Source organism: Rhinopithecus roxellana, chromosome 5, assembly GCF_007565055.1.
Source record: "Rhinopithecus roxellana isolate Shanxi Qingling chromosome 5, ASM756505v1, whole genome shotgun sequence".
Classification (NCBI taxonomy): domain Eukaryota; kingdom Metazoa; phylum Chordata; class Mammalia; order Primates; family Cercopithecidae; genus Rhinopithecus; species Rhinopithecus roxellana.
In genome coordinates, this window is record NC_044553.1 from 65,120,206 (window position 1) to 65,144,750 (window position 24,545).

Consider the following 24,545-nt stretch of genomic DNA (forward strand, 5'->3'; position numbering starts at 1 on the left):
TTAAAAAACTTAAAAGTCTAGAATACATTCAGATTTATACTAATACTATCATTAGGTCACAGGTACTGATAATGGACTAGATATGCCTAGAAATCATAAAAGAAAAATTTCTTTTATCTAATGATAAAAGAATGATTAAATTTCTTGCTTTATCTAATGGTTAAATTGCTTGTTTACAAGTGCCTCTCTGTTTTTTACAGGACTTGGAGAAGACTCTAGATGTTTTTAACATAATTTTAGCAAGGCAACAAGCACAAGTTGAGGTAATCATTTTTATTAGCTGATTTTATGTTTTAAACATGTTAATACCCCCTTTTAAACCTAGGATCAAGAAATTGAAGTTTCATGAGTTGAGGTTTTTATTGCTTAATTTAGTCTCAGGAGAACAGAAACTGTACTGAAAAAAAGCCACTAATATGAAGGAAAAAAAAAAAACTTAATTTTTTTTTTTTTTGAGATGGAGTCTCACTCTGTCTCCCAGACTGGGATGCCGTGGCATGATCTTGGCTCACTGCAACCTCCGCCTCCCGGGTTCAAGTGATTTTCCTACCTCAGCCTCCTGAGTAGCTGGGATCATAGGTGGGTGCCACCACGCCCAGCTAATTTTTTTTAGTATTTTTAGTAGAAACGGGTTGTCACCATGTTGACCAGCCTGGTCTTCCTAACCTCAGGTCATCTGCTCACCTTGGCCTCTCAAAGTGCTGAGATTACAGGCGTGAGCCACCGCATCTGGCCACTTACACAATTTTATAATGAAAAATCTGAGAAACTCTAAAAAAGAAAGTAAATAAAAGACATCTATAATCCTAACAACTTAGAATACTACTGTTATCATTTTGGCTACCAGTTTTTCTCCCATGCTTGTATACTTGCTTATTTATGCTTTTTTTCTCTCTCTCTCTTTTTTTTTTTTTTTACTTTTCCTTTGTTCCTCTTCCTTCCCTTCCTTCTTCCTTCTCTCCCTCTCTTCTTTCTTTTCTCCTTTCTTCCTTCCTTCCTCTTTTCTTCACTTTCTTCCTTTTTTTCCTTTCTTTCTGAAATTGGAAATGGTCTACTGATAATGTTTTATAACTGATTATTTATTGATGCCTTGTGTGCAATGTTCCATGTCATTTCTAAGATTCTGTAACATGACTTTTTGGTAATCAAAAAAATAAATTGCAAATGCAATATAACTCATTGTAGAAAAGTTAGAAAATATAGATAAAACAAAAACAATCATCTCATAAACTAAAAGTAACTACTGTTAATACCTTTCTGTATATCCTTTTAGTCCTTTTTATAGTTATAGATGTCCATATACTTACTCGTACTTTTAAATGAGATTAAGGCATATACAGTTGACCCTTGAACAACCTGAAGGTTAGGGATGCCAAGCCCCTGCACGATTAAAAATTTGTGTATAACTACCTTCACTTTTCTTTTTTTTGAGATGGAGTCTTGCTTTGTCGCCCAGACTGGAGTGCAGGGGCGCAATCTTGGGTCACTGCAACCTCGACCTCCCAGGTTTCAAGCCATTCTCCTGTCTCAGCCTCCTGAGTAGCTGAGACTATAGCCATGTGCCACCATGCCCGGCTAATTTTTGTATTTTTGGTAGAGATGGGGTTTCACCACGTTGGCCAGGCTGTTCTTGAATTCCTGACCTCAGGTGATCCACCCACCTCGGCCTCCCAAAGTGCTGGTATTACAAGCATGAGCCACTGTTCCCGGCCTGTGTGTAACTTTAGATTCTTCAAAAACTTAACTACTGATAACCTACTGTTAACCAAAAGCCTTATTGATAACAGTCAATTAATACATATTTTTAAATGTTATATGTATTATACACTGTATTCTTACAATAAAGTAAGCCAGAGAAACAAAAATGTTGTTAAGAAAATTAGAAGGAAGTGAAAATATATTTACTATTCAGTAAGTAGAAGTCAATCACTATAAAGATCTTCACATTGAGTAAGCTGAGTAGTTGGGGGAGGAAGAGGAGGATTGTATCAGGGGTAGCAGAAGCAGAAGAAAATCCTTGTATTAGTGTACTCGTGCAGTTCAAACCCATGTTGTTCAAGGGTCAACTGTACACTTGTTCATTTATTCTGTTATGCTTACATTATAGCTAAGAGTATAGACTTGGGAGTCAGGTGGTCTGGATTCTGATCTCAGCTTTGCCATCTACTAATGATATGATTTTGGGCTATTTGACCCTTCTGTACCTTAGTTTCCTGATTTGTGAGATGAGATTAATTAGTAATACCTACATCTTAGGATTATCATTAGGAGTACCTGATAATTCTTTTAAAACACTTAAATTATTATGTGCACATAGTGATTACTAAATACGTGATTTTTTTCATTGTCATTATCGTTTGCATTAGCCCGCAGAAATGAACAAAACAGGCAAAAATCTTTTATTTATATTGTAGTAGGGGATAAGGTTAATAAGTACTTCGATAAAAATAAAGTAGGAAAGAATACAAGGAGCGCTGAAGCTAGGAAGTGATGATGATTTGCAGTTTTAAACAGTGTTGTCAGGAAGAGCCTCACTAAGAAGGAAACATTTGAGCAAAGACCTGAAGAACATGGGGCAGTCAGCCAGAAAGATATCTAAGGGAAAAGTATAACCAGGCAGAAATAATAAAGTGTAACTGCTTAAGGGTTTTGGGGTTGGAACATACCTGACTCATTGAGGAAACTAACTGGAGTCCTGAGAGAGGGAAAAGTGGTGGTTAATGAGGTCAGAGAAGAAAGGTAGCAGAGGAAAGGGAGGGCTGCACATGGGAGTTGAGGAGATTGCCAGATTGTGTAGCAGCATCTTATGAGCCATTATGTGGGTTTTGGTTCTTATTCTGAATTGGGAAACCAATAGTAGGTTTTGAGTACAGGATGATATGATCTGACTTAAGTTTTAAAATTCATCCTGGCTGCTTTGAAAGCAGACTGTGGGAAGGAAGGCAAGAGTGAAAACAGGGAGAACAGTTAGGAGACTATTGAAATAATTGAGATGAGTGGTGACAGTAGCTTTCCTGAAAATGGTTGCAAATAAAGGTGATGAGAAAGGGTCAGATTCTAGATATACTTTGAAGGTACAGCCAGTATTTCTTGACTGACTAGATGTGAGTTGTCGGAGACAGAGTAAAAAATGCCTTTAAATATTTTGACCTGGAGCAGTTGGAAGGATGGATTTGCTATCAAATAAGAGGGGGAAGATGGGAGAGAACAAGCTTGAGTGATACGAGAGAAGACCAGGAGTTCAATTTGGGACCTATTAAGTTTTAGCTCTTAGACCTCAGAGGGGCAATAGAGTAGGCAATTATGTGGAGTTCAGAAGAGGAATCTGTGCTGGATATAGAAATGTAGGAAGGGTCAGCACATGGATTTCTTTAAAGCCATGAGATTGGGTGAGATCACCTCGGGAATTAGAATAGCTAGAGAAGAGGAGGGTTGCAAAGATCCAAAGCATCCATTGTTACAATCAGAGGGATGGGAAAGAACCAGCAAAGGTGACCATAAAGGGATTGCCAGAGTTGTAGCAGGGAAGCTGTATGAATGTAACACCTTCAAATTTAAGTGGAGAAAGAATTTCAAGGAAGAGAAAGTGATCAGCTGTGACAGATGCACCTGATTTTTTAACTAAGATAGGACAGAATTGACCATGAAACTTACTAAATATGGGATATTTAAGCTATGACATTTTTCAAGTAATTTTTTGGCACCAATTTCTTTTTATTCTCTTCTTTTGCACTCTTAATTGTTTGGACTCTTAATTTTATATTCTATGCATATATATATAAATATATAAAATATATAGGCAAAGATGAAAATACCCATATATATTATATATATATATATTCATACATAAGAGGTGTGTGTGTGTGTATATATATGTGTATATATATGTGTGTATGTATATATATATGTATGTATTTAGACCTTTTGGTGATCTGTTCATTTTTTTCCTGCAATCTTTTTTCTCTCTCTAAGGCTAGATAATTTCTGTTGATCTATCTTCAAGTTCTTTCTTCTGTCGTCTTCATTTTGCTGTTGAACCCATCTTGGGAATTTTTGATTTCAGATAATATATTTTTCAGGTCTGAAATTACTATTGAGTTTTTTTTTTTTTTTTTGTATAGTTTGCATTTCTCTATTGAAGATTCCAGTCTTTTTAGTAATTTCCAGTGTGTTTGCCTTTATGTCAGGTAACAGTGGTTCTCTGATAGTTCCAGCTATCAGACATTGAAGTTATCTGATTGTTGGCATCTGATGATTATCTTTCCCTTGAGAATTAGTTACATTTCCAGTTTTGTTTGTTTTCATATGTCAAGTAATTTTGGATTGTATTTTTGACATTGTGATTATTATATAATGTCTGGATCTTGTTATTATGCTCTGGAAAACGTTGACATTTTGTGTTAGTGTACAGCCTAGTTAGGTTCTGAATCTAAGTTGTGTTTGCCTTCTGTGGATGGTGGTTCAGATTTCAGTTCAGCTCTTTAAACCTTTGGTATGTAAGTTTGAGGTTGTTTTACTCATGAATAATACAGGGGTTAGTTTGAGACTTGCACAGGTGGTTCATATTAGTTTGGGTGGCTAAAACCTTTGCTACTTTGGTTTGGGTTAGTTTCACATATGTGAAGCTTGTATTAGACTGAGATTTGGACAGGTTCGTATACAGAATTAAGAGATAATCCCCTTCTCCAGCTTTTTCCCTGCCAGGGTTTTCTCATATACATTCTGGCCTTCATGAACTCCATTTACTGGTTCCTTGGCCAGAAATACGGAGTTTTTCTCAGGGTTGTAGCTGCTGGTACAACTGTGCTCCATGTTCCTCTGCTCTGCTCCATGGTGAGGCCCTTGCTCAGGGCAGAGCCATATATAGTAGTTTTCTATGCCTATATAACAAACTTTGTGACTTGAAACAACACATAGCTGTTATCTCTGAGTTTCTCTGGGTCTAGGGTCTAGGTATGGGTTAGCTGAGTCCTCTGCTTAAGGTTTTAAAATATTGCTAGATGTTGGTTTGGGACTATGGTATCTGAAACGTGACTGATGGAGAATCCGCTTTCCTTGGCAGAATTGAGCTCTGTGTGGCTGTGGGATGGAAGGCTTCAGTTTTTTGTTGATTTCTGGCTAGAGCTGCCCTCAGCTTATAAATATCATCTTCAGTTCCTTGCCTAATGGGCTTCCTGACATAGAAACCATAACATGGCAGCTTTCTTCTTCAAAAGAAGGGAGAAACTCCAGCAAGATGGTCGCTGAAGTCTTGTATACATAACATATACATTGTACACAGAATCAAGTATATTTTATTACCTTTGCCGTATTTTATTGTTTAGAAACTAGTTGCAAGTCATGCCCATGCTCAAGGGCAAGAACATTAGAAATGGGAGATTATGGTGGTGGGGTGGGATGGGATGGGTACACCATATGAGAAAAACAAACATCATGGAAAACTCACTCTTGTGCAGGTCACTTCTCCAAATTGTGACCCCTTCTACTGTTTGCCTGCTTTACTTACTTTTCAAAATCTCGGTAGATCTTTTTTATATTTTGTTCAGAAGTTTTAGATGGTTTGAAGAGGGCTTATGCCACCATGGAACTACAACTTTCACTGAAATTAGTAATAAAGAAGTCACTTAAGAGCAATTTTTATAGAATAATGTGGGCAGAAACTTGATAGGAATGGGAGACAGTGAGTAGGAACAGTATGATTCTTTGCTGTAAGCAGAGCAGATAAATGGAACAGTAAGTGGTGGACAATGTGGAGTCAGGAGAAGGTTTTGTAATTTGCTTTTCTGTCTTTAACAATATTATAGTGTCCATTTTCAATGCCAGCAGAACCATTTTTCTGACATCATTTAAGATAGCTGAATAGAGGCTGGGTGTGGTGGCTCAAGCCTGTAATCCCAGCACTTTGGGAGGCTGAGATGGGTAGATCACAAGGTCAGGAGTTTGAGACCAGCCCGGCCAACGTAGTGAAACCCCATCTCTACTAAAAATACAAAAATTAGCCAGGTGTGGTGGCACATACCTGTAATCTCAGCTACTTGGGAGGCTGAGGCAGGAGAATCGCTTGAACCTGGGAGGTGGAGGTTGCTGTGAGCGGAGACCACGCCATTGCACTCCAGCCTGGGCGACAGAGTGAGACTCCATCTCAAAAAAAAAAAAAAAAAAAAAAAAAAAATGCTGAATAGTATTCCATTCTGTGCATATACCAGAATTTGCTTCACTATTTCTCACTGGTTATATTTAATTGTAAGTCACTCTACAATGAATAGCCTTATCTCTACATTTTTTCAAACATCCCTTATTTTCTCATAGGCAAATTCCCCAAGGTACAAGTTGTTAGGTCAGAAAGTATGACTGTTTTGAAAGGTATTTGCTGTTGCTGGGGATTGTTCCTATGAAAGAGAGGAATGAATCAATTTAATTTTAATCCTCCACGACTTAAGTTGCTTTAGCTTAAATGTGTATTCTTAATATCAGCTACAGTTGCTTAAAAAGTGAAGAAAGAGTACTAATTATGAGATGCAGTAAACAAAGAATGATGGATGTAGAAGAGAATACAATTAGATCCATCTAACATTGATTTTTTTCATTGTAATGGAAAGTACGTAGGGCCAGAGTTTAAAATGCAGGCAGAGGATTGGCTGAAGTTATTTACCATGGGCACTTAGTTGAACAGAGAAGGAAGTGAAGGCAACAAGGGGTAATTGAGGAAAAGGGAAAGGGCTCTGCATTCGTCTTCATATTAGGTCTCATTTGTATATTTTTATTTATTTTTGGTCTCCCATATATGTATATATGTTTTGAAATAACTATAGATTTATAATAAGTTGCAAAGATAGTTCACAGAGGCCCTGTGTACCCTTCACCCAGTTTCTCCCAATAGTTACATCTACGTAATTATAGAACAATACCCAAACCAAGAATTTGACATTGGTATGATGTGTGTGTATAGGTCTGTGACAGCTTTCATATTTTTAAATGTTAATTCTTATTTATTTTTAAGTGGAGATTGACAAACATAGGAAAACTTTTCTTCACTTTTCTTTGTTACTTCATTTTCTTCATAGCCTTTCTTATTGTTTGAAATTAGTATTTTTGATTGTGTGCTTTCCTACTAATTCATCTCTTTTTCTCTTTATTATGTCTAAAATTTTCAGTTTATTTAGATTTTATAGCATTGAAATCTTAAAGGTGTGATCAGCACACTACAAATTTCAATGCTAATGCTAATAATGGCTTTATCTTTCTTTTAAAGGTTATTAGATACTTAGAGATTTGGGAGGAAGTTGAATGTTGGAATTTGTCGCCATATTATCTTGATGTCTCTTATCAGGATATTTTAAAAAGGTTAATTTTGGTTAATTAATTTTTTCCAAAATAAAAAGGCTTCTTTCCCCCAAAGTGTAAAAAAATGTATTATCTATTTTTATAAAGAATAATTTTTATGGTAGCTAAGAAGATGGTAACAATGAAAAAATACAGTTTAGTGCCTGCCCTTTTAAAACTTAAAACTATCAGTTTGGTTAAAAGAGATGTTAACAAAATATCCAAATGCTTTATAGCTTTTTCTGCATTTAGATTTATAAAAACTATTTATAAATTCATCTATTTATTAAGTCTCAGTATCTAAGAGGGGTTTAAATTTGAAGTCTCTGGTTGCATTTTCCCTAAAAGAATTCATAGAAGATTCTTAAAAGCAGAAACACTCAGATATACATTTAATTGGGTGTCATTTCCAAAATAGCTCGGTTTCATCTACTTGTGAAACTGTTGAAGCAATTAATTTTCTGTATCATGATCTCTGCTGTTGAAGGAAACTAGTTTGTTGTCATCTCAGTGGTTCTGAACCTTGGCTGCATGTTAGAATCACCAGGGGAATTAAAAAAAAAAAAAAAAAAAAAAAAAAAACAGTGCCTACCTAGAACCCACTCTCTCAGGATTTGATTTAATTGTTGTGTGATGGGGCTTTGGTTTTGGCATTTTTTCTCATAAAGCTTCTAGATGATTCTTTTGTGCAACAAGGATTGAATACCACTGAGCTGTGGTATCCACAGTAGCTGATTTGTCATTCATTTTCATCTTGCAGTTTCAAACAGGGCTTGAAAATGTACACACTCATTCATAGCTTGTGACAAAAGTTTAACATTTTGCCCATCCTTAGTCTATACATTCACCAATCAAACCTATTCTCTTTACTATAGAATTCAACTCTTTACTTTCATCTTCTCTTTTGTATTATTCCACTTTTTATTACACACAGAGGCTTACAATATGTTATCCATTCACTACCATTTTAAAATACTTTAAGTGGAAAAGTTATTGAAATTTACTTATTCAGGGAATGAAAACATAGAATCTAAATTACTTATCCCCTTTATTTTCTTTCTCCCTGTTTTCTGCCTTTGGTTATTCATCTATATTTCTCTGAAAAGTGGGAAAGAGAAGGATCGATAGAAAATCTAGTCAGGATTTGTTGAAAAAAGAGAGTGAAATGAGATTCAAGGACTGTTTTAATTTATATCCCTCCTTCTGCCATTGTCTTAGCAAGCCAGCAATATATATGAATTCTGAAATATAATTGTTTCAAATTAATACTTTTTTGGGTGTGTTCCCTTTCAAGGAACTTTTCATTTTATAAACATGCAGTTCTAGTGGCTCCTTAACTTAAAAATTTGGAAGTAACGTTGCTTAGAAATATTCTAGTTGGAACCTTAACTATATAGCTCATAACATGCAGCCTCGTCAAAATGCTATCAGTTGGTGTGAGAAGTATTAATAAACTAACAGGGGGACTACACTTAACTAAATTATGTTGTGAGCATCATTTAAGATCTTGACTGATTCAATCTTACGTAGTGTTAAAGAAAAAATGAACCATTGTTTTTTTCCAGGCTATACCTGAAAATGAAGAGGGCAACATTCTTCAAGTAAATTTTTTAATTTTTATTTTTTAGGTGATTCGGTCTGGGCAAAAGTTAAGGAAAAAGTCTGCTGACACAGGCGAGAAACGTGGAGGCTGGTTTAGTGGGTTTTGGGGTAAGAAAGAGTCTAAGAAAAAGGACGAAGAATCATTGATTCCTGAAAGTAAGTTCCAAGTCAAATAAGTTATTGTACAGTGTTAAGTGAAAAATAAAAAAACAAAAAACAAAAAAACACTATGTAAATTATATCTTCCTGTTGAATTTTATTTTGAAATACATTTGAAATAAATTAGCTTGGTATAGCAAATATATAAGCAGACACATCAGGCTGGTATATTCCTATGTTTATGTAAAATAAAACTTAGACTAAAAACTTTGATTTTTTGTTTGTGGAATAATATTTATGTCAGATATAAAATGTTTCAATTTAGAGGTCTCAACATTTAGCATTTTTTGTTACCTTTTACACAGATATTTAATTACAAGTTTCACTTAAGTTTTAAAATACTTAGGGAATTCTGAAATCCTTACATTAGAACTGAATTTCCTTAATGGTGTCTCTTTGCCTTTTCTTGACCTTAGCAAACAAATAGAATATGTTTTGTCAAAGTTGTAGTATATTAGCAGATATTACCTGGCTAATTTTGCTTTAGCATTTGTGTCTGTTGATTTCAGGATACTTGTTAGTTTGGTTAGTCTTTTTAGTTATATCTGTAAAATGGAAGCAATTAATTTCTTAAAATGTTGTTTTTTCATAGCTATTGATGACCTTATGACTCCAGAGGAAAAAGATAAACTCTTCACTGCCATTGGTTATAGTGAGAGTACTCACAACCTAACTTTACCTAAGCAGGTAATTATTTAAGTGGTTTAAAGGAATTTTGTCTCATTATACTATATTAGATTCAATTGGGTTAGAGTTACTGATTTTTTTAAAGTAATAAAAATGTTTTCAATTCCACTCTGCTACATAATGGTTAAATGCTTTCAGTCAGGTTCTCTCTCCAACTTTATTTTATTTTTATTTTTTTGAGATGGCGTCTCGCTCTGTCGCCCAGGCTAGAACGCAGTGGTGTGATCTTGGCTCTGCCTCCTGGGTTCAAGCGATTCTCCTGCCTCAGCCTCCTGAGTAGCTGGGATTACAGGCACCCACCACCCCGCCTGGCTAATCTTTGTATTTTTAGTAGACACGGGGTTTTGCCATGTTGACCAGGCTGGTCTCGAATTCCTGACCTCGGATGATCTGCCATCCTCAGCCTCCCAAAGTGCTGGGATTACAGGTGTGAGCCACTGCGCCCAGCCTTCAACTTTAGATTTAAGTAGTTTTAGTGAACGTAAGAATAACCTGACAAAAGTACTTATTATAGTGCTAAATAGAATCTTAAAAAAATTTTATCCTAAGAAATTTTTTTAAAATTGTGAAGCATAACATATATAAAAGAGAAAGCAAAACCAAAATATCTTGCCTATTTGATTGACTAAAAAGGGAACAGTGTTTAATTATTATGAAGGTCAAGATTTAGAATATTGCTGTCACCTTAGAAGCCCATATGTCCCCCATCATTGCTTCTCCAAAGGTAACCGTTATCTTGATTTTTATGGTAATCGTATCTTTTATTTCTTTTTGTTTTTTACTACCAACACTGTTATTTTGTTTTCATTGTATGAATATACCGTAATTTCTTATCTATTTCCTGTAGATATATATGTTTGTGGTTTCTGGTTTTGGCTATTGCAGATAACACTGCTATGAATATACTTGTACAAGTCTTTGGTGGAGATACGTTTTTATTTCTCTTGAGTTAAATATCTGGGAGTAGAGTTGCTGGGTCATAGGATAAATATGTATAACTTTCCTAAAAACTGGCAAACACTTCTCTGAAAGTTGTAGTATTTTATATTCCTACCGCTACTTCCATATGCTACATATTCTTGCCACATTTGATATTGTCAGGCTTTTTAATTTTAGCCATTTTAGCAGATTTGATATGTTCCTCGACTATAGTTTTAATTTGCATTTTCCTAATGACTAATGATGTTGTTATGGTTAGGCTTTTGTGTCCTCACCCAGATCTCATCTTGAATTGTAATCCCCATAATCCACCCCTCTCCACCATCAAGGGAGAGACCAGGTGGTAATAATTGAGTAATGGGGGTGGTTTCCACCACACTGTTGTGATAGTGAGTTAATTCTCATGAGATCTGATGGTTTTATAAGGGCCTCTTCCCCCTTCATTCAACACTATTCCTTCCTGCCACCTTGTGAAGAAGGTACCTTGCTTCCCCATGGCCTTCTGCCTTGATTTTGTTTCCTGAGGCCTCCCAGCCATGCTGAAAGATAGTCAATTAAACCTCTTTCCTTTATAAATTACCCAGTCTAGGGCAGTTCTTTATAGCAGTGTGAAAACAGACTAATACAGATGTTGACTGTCTTTTCATGTCTTATTGGCCGTCTCTGTTTGTTCATGTGTGATTTTTGGTCATTTTTAAATTGAGTTGTTTGTCTTTTTATTGTTGTTTGTGGAAGTTATTTATATTTTTGCATACAAGACTTGTGTTTGTGTATAGATATAGATATGTACATTTTGCTATAGGTGCATGTATAAATATTTCAATTTGTGGCTTGCCTCTTGATTTTCCTAATGGTAGTTATTTATGAGAAACAATTTTAATTTTCTACTGGTGAAGTCTTTTTTTTTATGGTTACTGCTAACATTAGATCTATTCAAGAAACCTTTGCCTACCTCAAAGTCACAAAGATACTCTCCTATGTATTCTTCCTAGAAACTTTATGGGGTTCTGGGTTTTATCTTTAGTATTCATCTTAAAATAATTTTTGTATTTGGAGTGGCATGTGGGTTGAGGTTTATTTTTTCCCTATGTTTATCCAGTTGTTTGAGCAGTATTTTAAACAGACTTCATTTTTTTTCTTATTGAATTGAGTTGTCCCTTTGGTTGAAAATAAAGTGACTTTATATATGTGGATATAGTTTTAGACTCTCATTGAACTATTTGTCTATTTTTACACTTATGGCCCCAATCTTGATGCTATGGTTTGGCTGTGTCCCCACCGAACTCTCACCTTGAATTGTAATAATCCCCACATGCCAAGGGTGGGGCCAAGTGGAGAAAATTGAATGATTGGGACCGTATCTCCCATTCTGTTTTCGTGGTATTGAGTAAGTCTTGTGAGATCTGATGGTTTTATACATGGGAGTTCCCCTGCACAAGCTCTCTTGCCTGCTATGTAAGACATTGTCTTTGCTCTTGCCTTGCCTTCTGCCATGATTGTGAGGCCTCCCCAGCCATGTGGAACTGTGAGTCCATTAAACCTCTTTCTTTGATAAATTATCCAGTCTCAGGTATATCTTTACTAGCAGCATGAGAATGGACTAATGTACTTATTATTATAGTTTTATAAGTCTTAAAGTAAGACCTCTGACTTGTTTTTCTTTTTTTTTGAGACGGAGTCTCGCTCTGTCACCCAGGCTGGAGTGCAGTGGTGCAATCTCAGCTCACTGTAAGCTCCGCTTCCTGGGTTCATGCCATTCTCCTGTCTCAGCCTCCCATGTAGCTGGGACTACAGGTGCCTGCCACCACGCCCGGCTCATTTTTTGTATTTTTAGTAGAGATGAGGTTTCACTGTGTTAGCCAGGGTGGTCTCGAACTCCTGACCTCGTGATCTGCCCGCCTCAGCCTACCAAAGTGCTGGGATTACAGGCGTGAGCCACCATGCCTGGCCTCTTTTTTTTTTTTTTTTTTTTTAAGAGTGTTTTGGCTATTTTAGGCCTTTTCCACTTATATGTACCTTTTAGAATCATCAGTGTTTTCAAAAGTACATGCTGCTTTTGTTAGAGATTATATTGAATCTGTAAATTATTATGGGGACAGTTGTAATTTTAGCAATATTGAATATTCCAGTCATATAATTCCTTTTTGTGTCTCTGACCATCTGTCAGTAATTTTCCTTCTACTTGAACAATGCCAATTATATTATTTTGTTAAATGCAGTTCTGCTGGTGACAAGTTTTTAAATTTTTTGTTTTTCTGAAAATGTCTATTTTTCCTTATTTCTTGAAGGATACTTCTGTGTATAGAATTCTAGGTTGTTAATGATTTTCTGAGTTTTGAAGATATAATTTCATTGTTGTTAGGCCTGCATTTTCTTTTGTGTATTCAGCTGTTAGTCTTACTGTATCACTTTGAAGGTAATTTCCACCCATCTCTCTCATTTTTCTATTTTTAAGAAAATCTTTTTACCTTAGATTTTCAGTAATTTTACTGTGATGTGACTAGGTATGTATTCATTTTTGTTTATACTGTTTGGACTTCTTCCTGTTTGGACATCTTGAGGTTTTATCAATATTGGAAAAAAATCCTCACTTCTCAGTTTTATTTCCCATCATTCTTTTATGCTTCATCCTTTGGGACTTCTAATGTACATAGTAGGCTCTTTTCATAATATCATGTGTGTCTTTATTTTCTCTGAGGTATTTCCAGGTTCTTTATCTGTTTATTCTTTGGCTAGTTTCCTCTTAATTCTCTCTTCAGCTCTTTGTATATTACTGTTAAACTCATTTATTGAATTCTTAATTGGTTTTTGTCTATTTCAGTTCTTGAATTTCTATTTGGTTCTTTTCTTATAGCTTCCAAGTTCTTGGCTAACATGCTGTTTTATCTTTTATGTTTTTGACCCTAATAAATCTAGTAGTCTGAGTAAGTCTAAAATTAGACTCTTGATGTCTAGAGCTCCTGTGAATCTATTTTCTGTTGTTTCTGCTGGTTTTTGTTCCAACTAGTCATGAATCTAGTGAGCCTGTGTGTGTGTGTGTGTGAGTGTGTGTGTATGTGTGTACGTGCACCAATCATTGTTACTGTAGGTATTGACATGATTTGATGCTGTGCTGCCAGATCATGGGAGTTTGCCTGCTTCCAGTTCACCTTTACTCTTACAATATAACCTTTTAGGGTCCCAGGCAAAATAATGTGTTTTATCAGTGCTTTTACCTTTTGATGGGACCTGGTTTCCAATTTTGACCCTGCTAGCCTAGCTTCACAGCCCCTAGGCTGTCCCCTCTGAAATTTCCGAATACCTCTAGGAGAAGCAGGTCCCCAGATTCCAGGATCATCTCCCTGGTTCTCTGTTTTACCTTCAATCTTGACTCAGTAATTTTGGGGTCACGATTTATTTTCTCAGTGTCTTACTGACTCTGCACAGCAGTCAAGCAGATGTTTTTCCTTCAGCCACAGGATTATTCTGAAATACTTAGTTTGTTTCAGAAAAAGCTGCTGAATTGAATATGCCACAAAATGTTTTGTAATTGTTTCATTGTTATAACCTATAAAACTAAGAGAAGGCTGGGTATGGTGGCTCTTGCCTGTATTCCTAGCACTCTGGGAGGCCGGGGTGGGCAGATCACCTGAGGTCAGGAGTTCGAGACCAGCCTGGCCAACATGGTGAAACCCCGTCTCTACTAAAAACACAAAACTTAGCTTGGCATGGTGATGGGCACCTGCGATCCCAGCTACTTGGGAGGCTGAGTCAGGAGAATCACTTGAACCCGGGAAGTGGAGGTTGCAGTGAGCTGTGATTGTGCCACTGTACTCCAGCCTGGGCAACAGAGCAAGACTGCGTCTCAAAAATAAAATACAACTTCAGAGAAATGAATTTCTAGATCTTTTGTAAGCATCCTATTTGAGTGGAGAATTTTATATTGAATTTTCTAATTTATAGTGCATACATTTGTAAAAGAAGAATTTTTCCTTTATGATGAGCATATGGATGCCAGAACCTACCATGCTCTATTTGTTAGGTTGCTTTATAATTCAACAAATTTAAAGAAGAAATTATTAAATAAAGTAATAATTATTTAAACTTTAACAATTTTAATTTTATTCTTTCTGTATAGTATGTTGCCCATATAATGACCCTGAAGTTAGTAAGCACCTCTGTTACGATAAGAGAAAACAAGAATATTCCAGAAATACTAAAAATTCAGATAATTGGGCTGGGCACTCAAGTATTTCAGCGACCAGGAGCACAAGCACTTAAGTAAGTTTTTAAATATTTATTTCAATTTTTATTTTTAGTTATAGTTTTAGGCAAAAAATGTGGTGTGTTATTCAGGATTAAAAATGATTAATGCCAGCTCTTCTTTAATTTCTCTTGCATGTATATGTGAAGATAGTCTTTTTATATTTGCTTTTGTTTTGTTATGGCGCTGTATGGATATTTCATCATTTGTTCTGCCCTCCCTCCTTTCATTTGTGCATATTTATTGGATAGTATTTAATTTATAGGCTCAATACTGTGAAAGCTATGGACAAGTACAATAAGTTTTTGTTTTCAAGAAATGTATGCTATAGCTGATAAAAGGTATGCAAGAAGTTAATAATTCGAGAACTATATGACATTAGACGGCTCTAGGGTGAGAAGGTGTTGTAAAATTAAATGCCTCATAGTTAATGCTACACAAGCTTAGTTGTGGAAGAGAATAACTGAGCTAGGAGAAGGTCTAGGTTAGCCGAATGGAAATGACTAGGAGAAACTGGAATGGAGTAAGAGGGTATTAAGGGTGGCATAGAAGTAGGGAGAGGAGTTCATCAATGTCATGTGATCTTTTATTCATACAACAGTGATCAGAACTTTTACAGTATTCTAAAGTTGGCTAAAGTGAGTTTTTCATGTAGATGAAAGGAGTTAATTAAAACAACAAGAGCAGCAAACCAGATTGTGTGTGAGCAATTGAATGCCTGGCTAAGAAGGCTGAGCTTCAGCTTTGGATAATGTGCATGGATGGTCCTGGTTCTCAAAGAAGTGTTTAAAGGGAAATTTGTATTTTAGCCCATTAGATTACAAAAGACCTTATCTGTATCTTTCCTTGTTCTTCATTGGATTATAGGGTAGAAGCAAAATTAGAACACTGGTATATAACAGGTTTGAGACAGCAGGATATTGTACCATCACTTGTGGCTTCAATTGGTGACACTACATCATCCTTGCTTAAAATTAAATTTGAAACCAATCCAGAGGATAGTCCTGCTGACCAGACTCTGATTGTTCAGTCTCAGCCTGTGGAGGTCATCTATGATGCTGTAAGTGCAAGGAGAAAGTAACTCTTTGTTTAAACCATCTTATACTTCTGACATATTCAAAAATAAAATGTAAGCATCCTATTTGAGTGGACAATTTTATATTGAATTTTCTAATTTAAAGTGAATAAATTTGTAAAAGAAGAATTTTTCCTTTATGGTGAGCATATGGATGCCAGACATCTTCTTATTTCTCCTCTTTCATATTTAACATTTATTTACTTAATAGGTAAGTTTCCTAATAGGTTTTTCTTGTTTCAAAAGCAGTACATGTTCAGGAGCTAATTTTGATTTTTTCATATGCAATACATTTTTCCCTACTGCAAGGTTTATTTATCTATGCTTATATTAAATTTAAAAAATCTAATATACTTTAAAAAATTCTTGTTTATTTGCCAAGTACTCCCAAATTGTTACATGTTGACTTCCTACTCCAGTTCTTTTTTGTGTATTTTCTCTTTTCTTTCGATGTTTGGAACAAACTCAAAGAGCTTTAGGAGTGATTAAAAGAATTTTAAATATTGTTAACATGGATAAAAGCATTGGTGTTTAGATGTTATTGGAAATGCTGGCTCAGGTTCTGTATCTATGGCTTTACCTTTTTCAGGCTATCTTACCCACCATCTCAAGTTAGTCAGCAATATGGATATGGTTCACTACTCATTGCATCACTTGTAGTTTCACCCCACCTTGTTGAGATCCGTGATGTAATTTTACTTTACAATTGAAAGCTAAATTCACAGTGTGTGTGTGTGTGTGTGTGTGTGTGTGTGTGGGTCGGCGGAGGGGAGGCAGTATATAAAGACTGCAGAACTCATTATATTTTATAATTAAAAAATTTTAATTGTGGTAAAATACACATAACTCAATTTAACATCTTAACTGTTTTTAAGTTTGCAGTTCAGTAGTGTTAAGTACATTCACATTGTTAAACAACCAGTCTCCAGAACTGTTTTCATCTTGGAAAATCTCTGATTTTTTAAAAGTTTAAATTTGGCATGTAGGTAAGAGCTAAATGGCTTTCTTCCTCTTTTCTAAATTTCAGAGTGCAAGGGAATCTAATTACAGTATAGAGAAGTAGAGTTTCACCTTCTGACTGATTGGAGGCTAAAACTAGAAGTAATGTCTGCTGCTACATCCATATGACACTATAGAACATACTTTACACCTTAATGATATATGCACATTTGTTGCCTCTCCAGTAAGCTTGCTTAGGCTCTTCCTTTCTCCAGGTTCTCTTTTACTCCAAGGGGAGATGTAGTTGGACAGAATATCTTTGGAGTTCCACAGTTCAAAACTACAGCTGTTTAGAATTGAGGTGAGACTTTAAAGTTTACAACATGGAAAGAACTATGTGTAACTTGGTTATATTAAAAAATTTTTGTTATAGAAAACTATCAATGCAGTGGTTGAATTCTTTCAATCAAATAAGGGTTTGGATCTTGAGCAAATAACATCAGCAACATTGATGAAGCTGGAAGAAATTAAGGAGAGAACAGCTACAGGTAAAGAATTTGAGTGTCTACATAAGCATCAGCTAAGCTTTAAAAGTTTTGTCTACTTTAATGTAAACATTGTGTTCCAAATATTATGTTGCTTTTTTTCTTTATTTTAAACTCAGACTGTATTACAGTATAGAGTGGACATGGCTTACTCAAAGTCAAATATACCTGTTAGACTGGGTGAGAAAGAGCATAATATGGGGTACAGACGATTCTTCCTGCCATTACAGTCAAGAAGTCGTGCTTCAGAATGAGCTTGAGGTGGAAAACAACCCTCCATCTCAGTTCTTAAGAAACTGTTCATCACACTGTGTGTGAATATAGTTTGAAAGATACTTGCTTCTGTATAACATGGCCTCAAAACTCAAGCCAACTATTTTATCCAGTTCCTTAACCAAGGAAATAATAAATTCTTCTATCCTACGTAAAATACTAGCTATGTTGGGTTTACTATACTGTGCTACAATAAATTGTTTCCTATTGGCTATATACAATTTTCACCTTACATGCTGAATTGAGAATCTGATTTGTGAGAAAAGCTAATACTCCTTTGTAATACTTTTCAAGTAAAATTCTTATTCTAGTTGTTAATAATATGATTACATATTTCAACTTGACCATTTAATGTCATTATTTCTTACCTTCTTTAGGACTTACACATATTATTGAAACTCGAAAAGTCCTTGATTTAAGGATAAATCTGAAGCCTTCTTATCTAGTAATTCCACAGACAGGTTTCCACCATGAAAAGTCAGATCTTCTGATTTTAGATTTTGGTACATTTCAGGTAGGTATATATGCATTTTTTTGTCTGCCCATCTTTAACCTGTTTGCTAGCTAACTCTCCAATAGTTTGCTGTTTTTTTCTTCAGAGTTCACTAAACTAAATGTAGACTTATTTTTTTAACCTGTTTTTCAAGCCTAGCTTGGAGTATTTTATATATGTTTTATGACTATTAAAACAAAAAACCTCCAAGTTTTCTGTAATGGTAGGTGATTTGACAGTAAGGACTGGATTACCTCTGTCTTTTCCTAATTAGAAAGAGGCATTTCTGTTTTCATAGCAGGGCTTAATTGTACAGTGTTATTCGTTGCCTATATATTTTGACAAGAGGAAATTGTACATATATGAATATATGTTTATTAAACCACTGTCGGTAACTAAGTAGAGCAAGATAACTTTTGGATTTTGGATTTTGAATCTCGTAGAAATCCAAGCCTCCAGTAAAAGGTGACAATTTCAAATATGTGAGGGGACTTTGAAAAGTTTGTGGAAAAATGAAATTAAAAGATAAAAATAAAAAACATAAACTTTGTTTTTCAACATAAGATCCGTCAAGTTCAAGACACCTTTGTAAGTGATGATACCAGCCGTTTAGTCCGTCCCTCAAGGATTGAAGGTCCTGGGCATTTAATCATGTCATTGTAGTCTTTTCTACATTACTAATTGAGGAAAAATAGGTGCTGTTTATAGATTTTTTTTTTTTAAGATAAGGAAACCAAAAAAAGTTAGAAGGAGCCAAATTAGGACTGTAAGCTGGGCACCTAATGATTTCTCATAGAAAATCTTACAAAAACTGCCCTCATTTGATGAGAGGAATGAGCAGAAGGAGCATTGTCGTGGTGAAGAAGGACTCTGGTGAAGTTTTCCTGGGTGTTTTTCTGCTAAAACTTTGGTTGACTTTCTCAAAACGCTGTCATAATAAGCAGATGCTATCGTTCTTTGGCCCTCCAGAAAGTCAACAAGCAAAATGCCTGGAGCATCCCCAAAAAGTGTTGCCATCACCTTTGCTCTTGACTACTCTACTTTTGCTTTGACTGGACCACTTTCACGTCATGATAACCATTGCTTTAATTGTGATTTGTCCTTAAGATCATACTGGTAAAGCCATGTTTCATCTCTTTGTTTTTTTTGAGACAGAGTCTTGCACTGTCGCCCAGGCTGGAGTGCAGTAGTGCAATCTTGGCTCACTGCAACCTTCATTTCCTGGGTTCAGGTGTTGCTCTTGCCTCAGCCTTGCAAGTAGCTGGGATTACAGGCATATGCTACCACACCTGGCCAATTTGTGTATTTTTAGTAGAGACGGGGTTTCACCATGTTGGCCAGGCTGGTCTTGAACTCCTGACCTCAAGTGATCCGCCCACCTCGGCCTCCCAAAGTGCTGGGTTACAGACGTGAGTCCCCATGCCCAAACCATGTTTCATTTCTTATTATAATTCTTTGAAGAAATGCTTCTGGAATCTTGATCCCACACTTGTTTTTAAAATTTCCATCAGAAGCTCTACCCTTGTCTGTGGCTGATTTGAGCGCAGTGGTTTTGGCTTCTGTTGATTAAAAAGTTGTCTCAACTTTAATTTTTCAGTCAGAATTGTGTAAGCTGAACCAGTTGAAATGTCTGTGGTGGTGACTGTTGTTTCTGCTGTTAATCATCAATCCTCTTCAATTAGGGAATGAACAAGATTAAGTTTTTCCTCACAAATTGATGTGCATGTTCTGCCACTGTGGGCTTCATCTTCAAAATTGTCTTGACCCTTCTTAAAATTAGTTATCTATTTGTAAACTGCTGATTTCTTTGGGGCACTGTTCCCATACATTTTTCATAAAGCGTTACTGATTTCACCATTCTTTCACCCAAGCTTCAGCATACATTTGTTTTTTGCTTCAATTTTAGCGGAATTCATGTTGCTATGATGGGGGGGTCCTTTTCAAGCTGATGTCTTAATCTTCTTAGTGACTCAAACTAGATCCTGTTCAGTCATGTTATAAAAAGTTAGTTCAAGTTTCTTTTGGTACAAAACAGTTTTGAAATTCATGCATAGTTTTTTCATAATGGGCATTTTCCATCGACTTTTTGAAGATCCCTTGTATACTCCTCAATTGATCCTTGCTTCTACCAGGAAGGAAGAAAAGGCAGTACAATTTGGGGCTGAATTATAGTGGTCTAATTATTCCTGTAGTATAGTGCAGAGAAGGAACAAAACGCTGCTATTTAATTGTGAAGAGTGTAGGGTGGGGGTCAGGGGAGCTGGACTATAAACGGCAGTAATTTCCTGAGATCCAGGAAGAGGAGGAGTTGTACATCTAGACAAGTTATTTGCAGCACATAGCTCGAACATGAAAATGTGCTGAACACCTATTTCTCAACTTTAATAGAGATGTATGCTGAAATATTCTTAATTGTTTACAAATAATTATCTGAAAATTAAAATGTTTATTCATTAAGGGCAATATTTTCATTTTGTTAGGTTTTAACTGACTAAATGCAAGATTGAAACCTAGCTAAAGTATGTTGATGTATGTGCTTTTCTGTTTTGGAAAAAAAAAATTGAGATTTGTCTTTCATTTTAGCTCAACAGTAAAGATCAAGGCTTACAGAAGACTACTAATTCATCTCTGGAAGAAATAATGGATAAGGCTTATGACAAGTTTGATGTTGAAATAAAAAATGTACAATTACTCTTTGCAAGAGCAGGTAAACCATTATTCAACTTTTAGGATCTTGGGATTATGTTGGGTAGTTTGTGTAACATACGTGTATGTATCTGTGCCTATATATCAACCCTGACAACCATTTTGCACACATATTCTTTTGGCCACTTAAACCATGTAGGACACTATCAGTGTAAATTACCTCAACATTTATAAATAGAAATGGAAATTTGGGTAGTCATCTTAGGATACCTAGCTCCATTTCTATCTAAGCCTATTCATAGCCTATATTTTTGTAATGTGACTATAAAGCTGCTTAGAACACAAAATGGAAGTTGCAATTGATTCATATTTTTCTGTCTTACTGCTTTTGGGATGACTCAATATGATTTTCCTTGCTGCCTTCATTATTAACTCTTGACTATATTGGCCTAGTCTTTATTTCAATAGTATTACTAGTATTATGCTTTCTACTTTTGTAGATATCTGAGAAATATATATCTACAAAGTAGTAGATACAGTCTTAATATCTTAAAGATAATTAACTTAATTATTTTCCAAAAGCTTTGGTGTTTTCTACGCTTAAGTAAATATTTTTTTTAGACTTATTTAGTTTCTAGAAACAATACATATTTATTAATTATTCCTGATCATAGTATCACTTTGTGGTAGGTCATTAGAGGAAAGGACAGTTATAGTCTCTATGTGCAGAGTTTATACACTAGTAGGAGTGTTGAGACTTATTAAAATGTAAATACATAATGCTCTACTTACTTTTCATGTGTTAAGAGCCTGTTAATTCCTTGAAGTGGAGTATTTACATAGACCATTAAAACTGCCTTTTCTTTTGTATGTACTTAAGAATAATTGAATTATGGCCGGACGCGGTGGCTCACGCCTGTAATCCCAGCACTTTGGGAGGCCAAGGCAGGCAGATCACGAAGTCAGGAGATTGAGACCATCCTGGCTAACACGGTGAAATCCCAGCGTGGTGGCGGGTGCCTGTAGTCCCAGCTATTCGGGAGGCTGAGGCAGGAGAATGGCATGAACCTGGGAGGCAGAGCTTGCAGTGAGCCCAGATCATGCCACTGCATTCCAGCCTGGGTGACAGAGTGAGACTCTGTCTGAAAAAAAAAAAAAATAATAATTGAATTATAAGTGATAAAAGATTTTCAGTCATTACCATCAATAAAGATCTGCATAGTTCTCTATTAGTTATTGGAAAATCTGTTTTTGGGACCTTCTTATTTGAAGAAAAGTGATTATTATACTTTTTTGGTCATGAAATTTTGTTCGCTAAAACTCATCTTTGCTTTGGAATTGTGTACTAAGCTGGGCGTAAATATTGTACTTAGGAACCCCGTAAACCTCTTTTTTTCTTTTTTCTTGTTTTTCCTCCTCTTTTCACTGTAATTATCAACCTTGGTCATTAATTCTGGAATTAAGGTAATAGATCCTGGGCTTTGTTTTTCCTGTTTACTTTGAAATGCAAGATGTTATGTGAACATTCTCCAAATATAATTATTTTATATCACAGTCTTTGATCCTGTCAGTCTGTATTTAAAAAGCATAGGTTATTTAACTGATATGCTAAAAGAAGTAAAAATTGGTAATCATTGACTCTGGATTAATTTACAGTGATTTTCCATAGAATGTCTGACAATTTAAAATAATATTCATTAAAAATAATATTTATCCATGTTCCATGGCTGTTTGTAAAAACCATAATATCTTAAATTATTTTTTAAAGAGGAAAACTGGAAAAAGTGTCGATTTCAGCATCCATCAACTATGCATATATTGCAACCCATGGATATTCATGTTGAGTTGGCCAAAGCTATGGTAGAAAAAGACATAAGAATGGCCAGGTAATGTATGAGCTTCTTGTATATTAGAAAATTAGCAGGTGAAATATGTCTGCGTCAGTTGCTAGAATTTAAGGAAGCAAAGATAAATTTCTGTGGGAGACAGAAAAAAATAATGATTATTCCTTTTTGTAGCAGAAGTGTATTTTTAGGAAAATGTATATTTGAATTATACATCAACTCTTACTTCAGAAATATTTGGACTTTTACAGTCTATAAAAGTTGATGGTTCATGTTTTTGAATGAATCTAATCCAACACTTAATATCAACAAAATAAAATCTTCAAAAACATTAGAGACTCTTTTGATAATGTACTACCATATAATCCTGAGAAAAAATAGAAAATTAAATTTGAATTTAAATAGTTATGAAATGTTTATACTCTCAAAAAACAGATTTATTGAAATATAATTGATGTTCAATAAGCTGCATCTATTTAAAGTTTACAATTTGATAAATATTGCCTTAGCTATATAGCCATGAAACCATCATCACAGTTAAGATAATGAATACATCATCTCCAAAAGTGTCCTTGTTCCCCTTTGTATTCCTTTCTTTCCTTCCCTACTTAAATTCTCTTCCCTCAGTCCCTGGACAACATTCATCTGCTTTCTGACACTATAGATTTGTTAGAATTTTCTAGGATTTTGCATAAATAGAATCTTAGACTTTTAACTTTTTTGTTTGACGTGTTTAATTCAGCATAATTAATTTGAGATTGATTCATGTTGTATGTATCAGTAGTTCATTGATACCCTTTATCAGGTGGATGTTAAACCAACTTTTCATTACTGATTAACCTCACTTAGTAATGATGAACATCCCTAATCCAAAGACCAAAAATTTGAAATGCTCCAAAATTTAAAACTTTTTGAGAGTCAACGTTATGTCACATATGGAAAATTCTGCACATAAATTCTTAACACAAGCTTCATTTCTTGCACAAAATTATTAACATTTTTAAAATAAAATTACCTTCAGACTGTGTGTGCAAGGTGTGAATGAAACAAATCAATTTCGTGTTTAGACTTGGATCCTATCTGCAGGATATCTCATTATGTAATGCAAGTATTCCAAAATCTGGAAAAATCAAAAATCTGAAACACTTCTTGTCCCATTTCTGGTAAGGGATACTCAACCCATATGTATTATTCTTTTAAAATACTTTTAGACCTGTTTTGCCGAAATTTTATTACCAAGTTTTATATTTGTGTTAATGAGGGATATTGGTCTGTGCTTTTCTTGTTTTGGTATCAGGATAATGTTGGCCTCATACATTGAGTTTTCTGGAAGATACTGTGTAGAAATGGTATTATTTCTTCCTAAAATGTTAGGTAGAATTCACCAGTAAAGTCATCTGGCCCTGGAGTTTTCATTTTGAGAGGTATTTAACTACTAATTCATGTTTTTTTCATAGATATAGGGCTAGATTATCTATTCTTTTGAATGACCTGTGTGTTCCAAGTGTTTTGTTTGTGTGTTTTAAGGAATTTGTCCATCTTAGTTGTTGAATGTATGGCATAAAACTGTTCATATTGCTTTCCTCTTACCTATTTAATACACAAAGAATCTGTAGTGATGTTATTTCTCTTAGTCCTGATGTTAGTAACTTGTGCCTTTTCTCTTTTTCTGCTGATCACTGTGATCAGAGGTTTATCAATTTTGTTGATCTTCTGAGCGACCCGGCTGTTGGTTTCCGTTATCTTCTCTCTTTTGATTCTTTTTTTCCCCCTGATT

At 35.2% G+C, this 24,545-nt stretch overlaps 1 protein-coding gene across 4 annotated transcripts in view; it reads left to right on the top strand.

The window, feature by feature from the left end:
- Nucleotides 1–24,545, top strand: part of VPS13C (vacuolar protein sorting 13 homolog C) — a 190,067-nt gene that overhangs the window by 48,190 nt on the left and 117,332 nt on the right. For all 4 annotated transcript variants that reach the window (XR_749201.2, XR_749202.2, XM_010374226.2 and 1 more), the window contains 9 exons: nt 201–263; nt 8,952–9,081; nt 9,677–9,771; nt 14,828–14,970; nt 15,821–16,013; nt 17,401–17,515; nt 18,163–18,299; nt 20,862–20,985; nt 22,693–22,810. Coding sequence is in view for 2 of the 4 variants with exons in the window: in XM_010374226.2 (XP_010372528.1) it covers nt 201–263; nt 8,952–9,081; nt 9,677–9,771; nt 14,828–14,970; nt 15,821–16,013; nt 17,401–17,515; nt 18,163–18,299; nt 20,862–20,985; nt 22,693–22,810 (1,118 nt within the window). In the remaining 2 variants the exon portion in view is untranslated. The remainder of the gene's footprint in view (nt 1–200; nt 264–8,951; nt 9,082–9,676; nt 9,772–14,827; nt 14,971–15,820; nt 16,014–17,400; nt 17,516–18,162; nt 18,300–20,861; nt 20,986–22,692; nt 22,811–24,545) is intronic.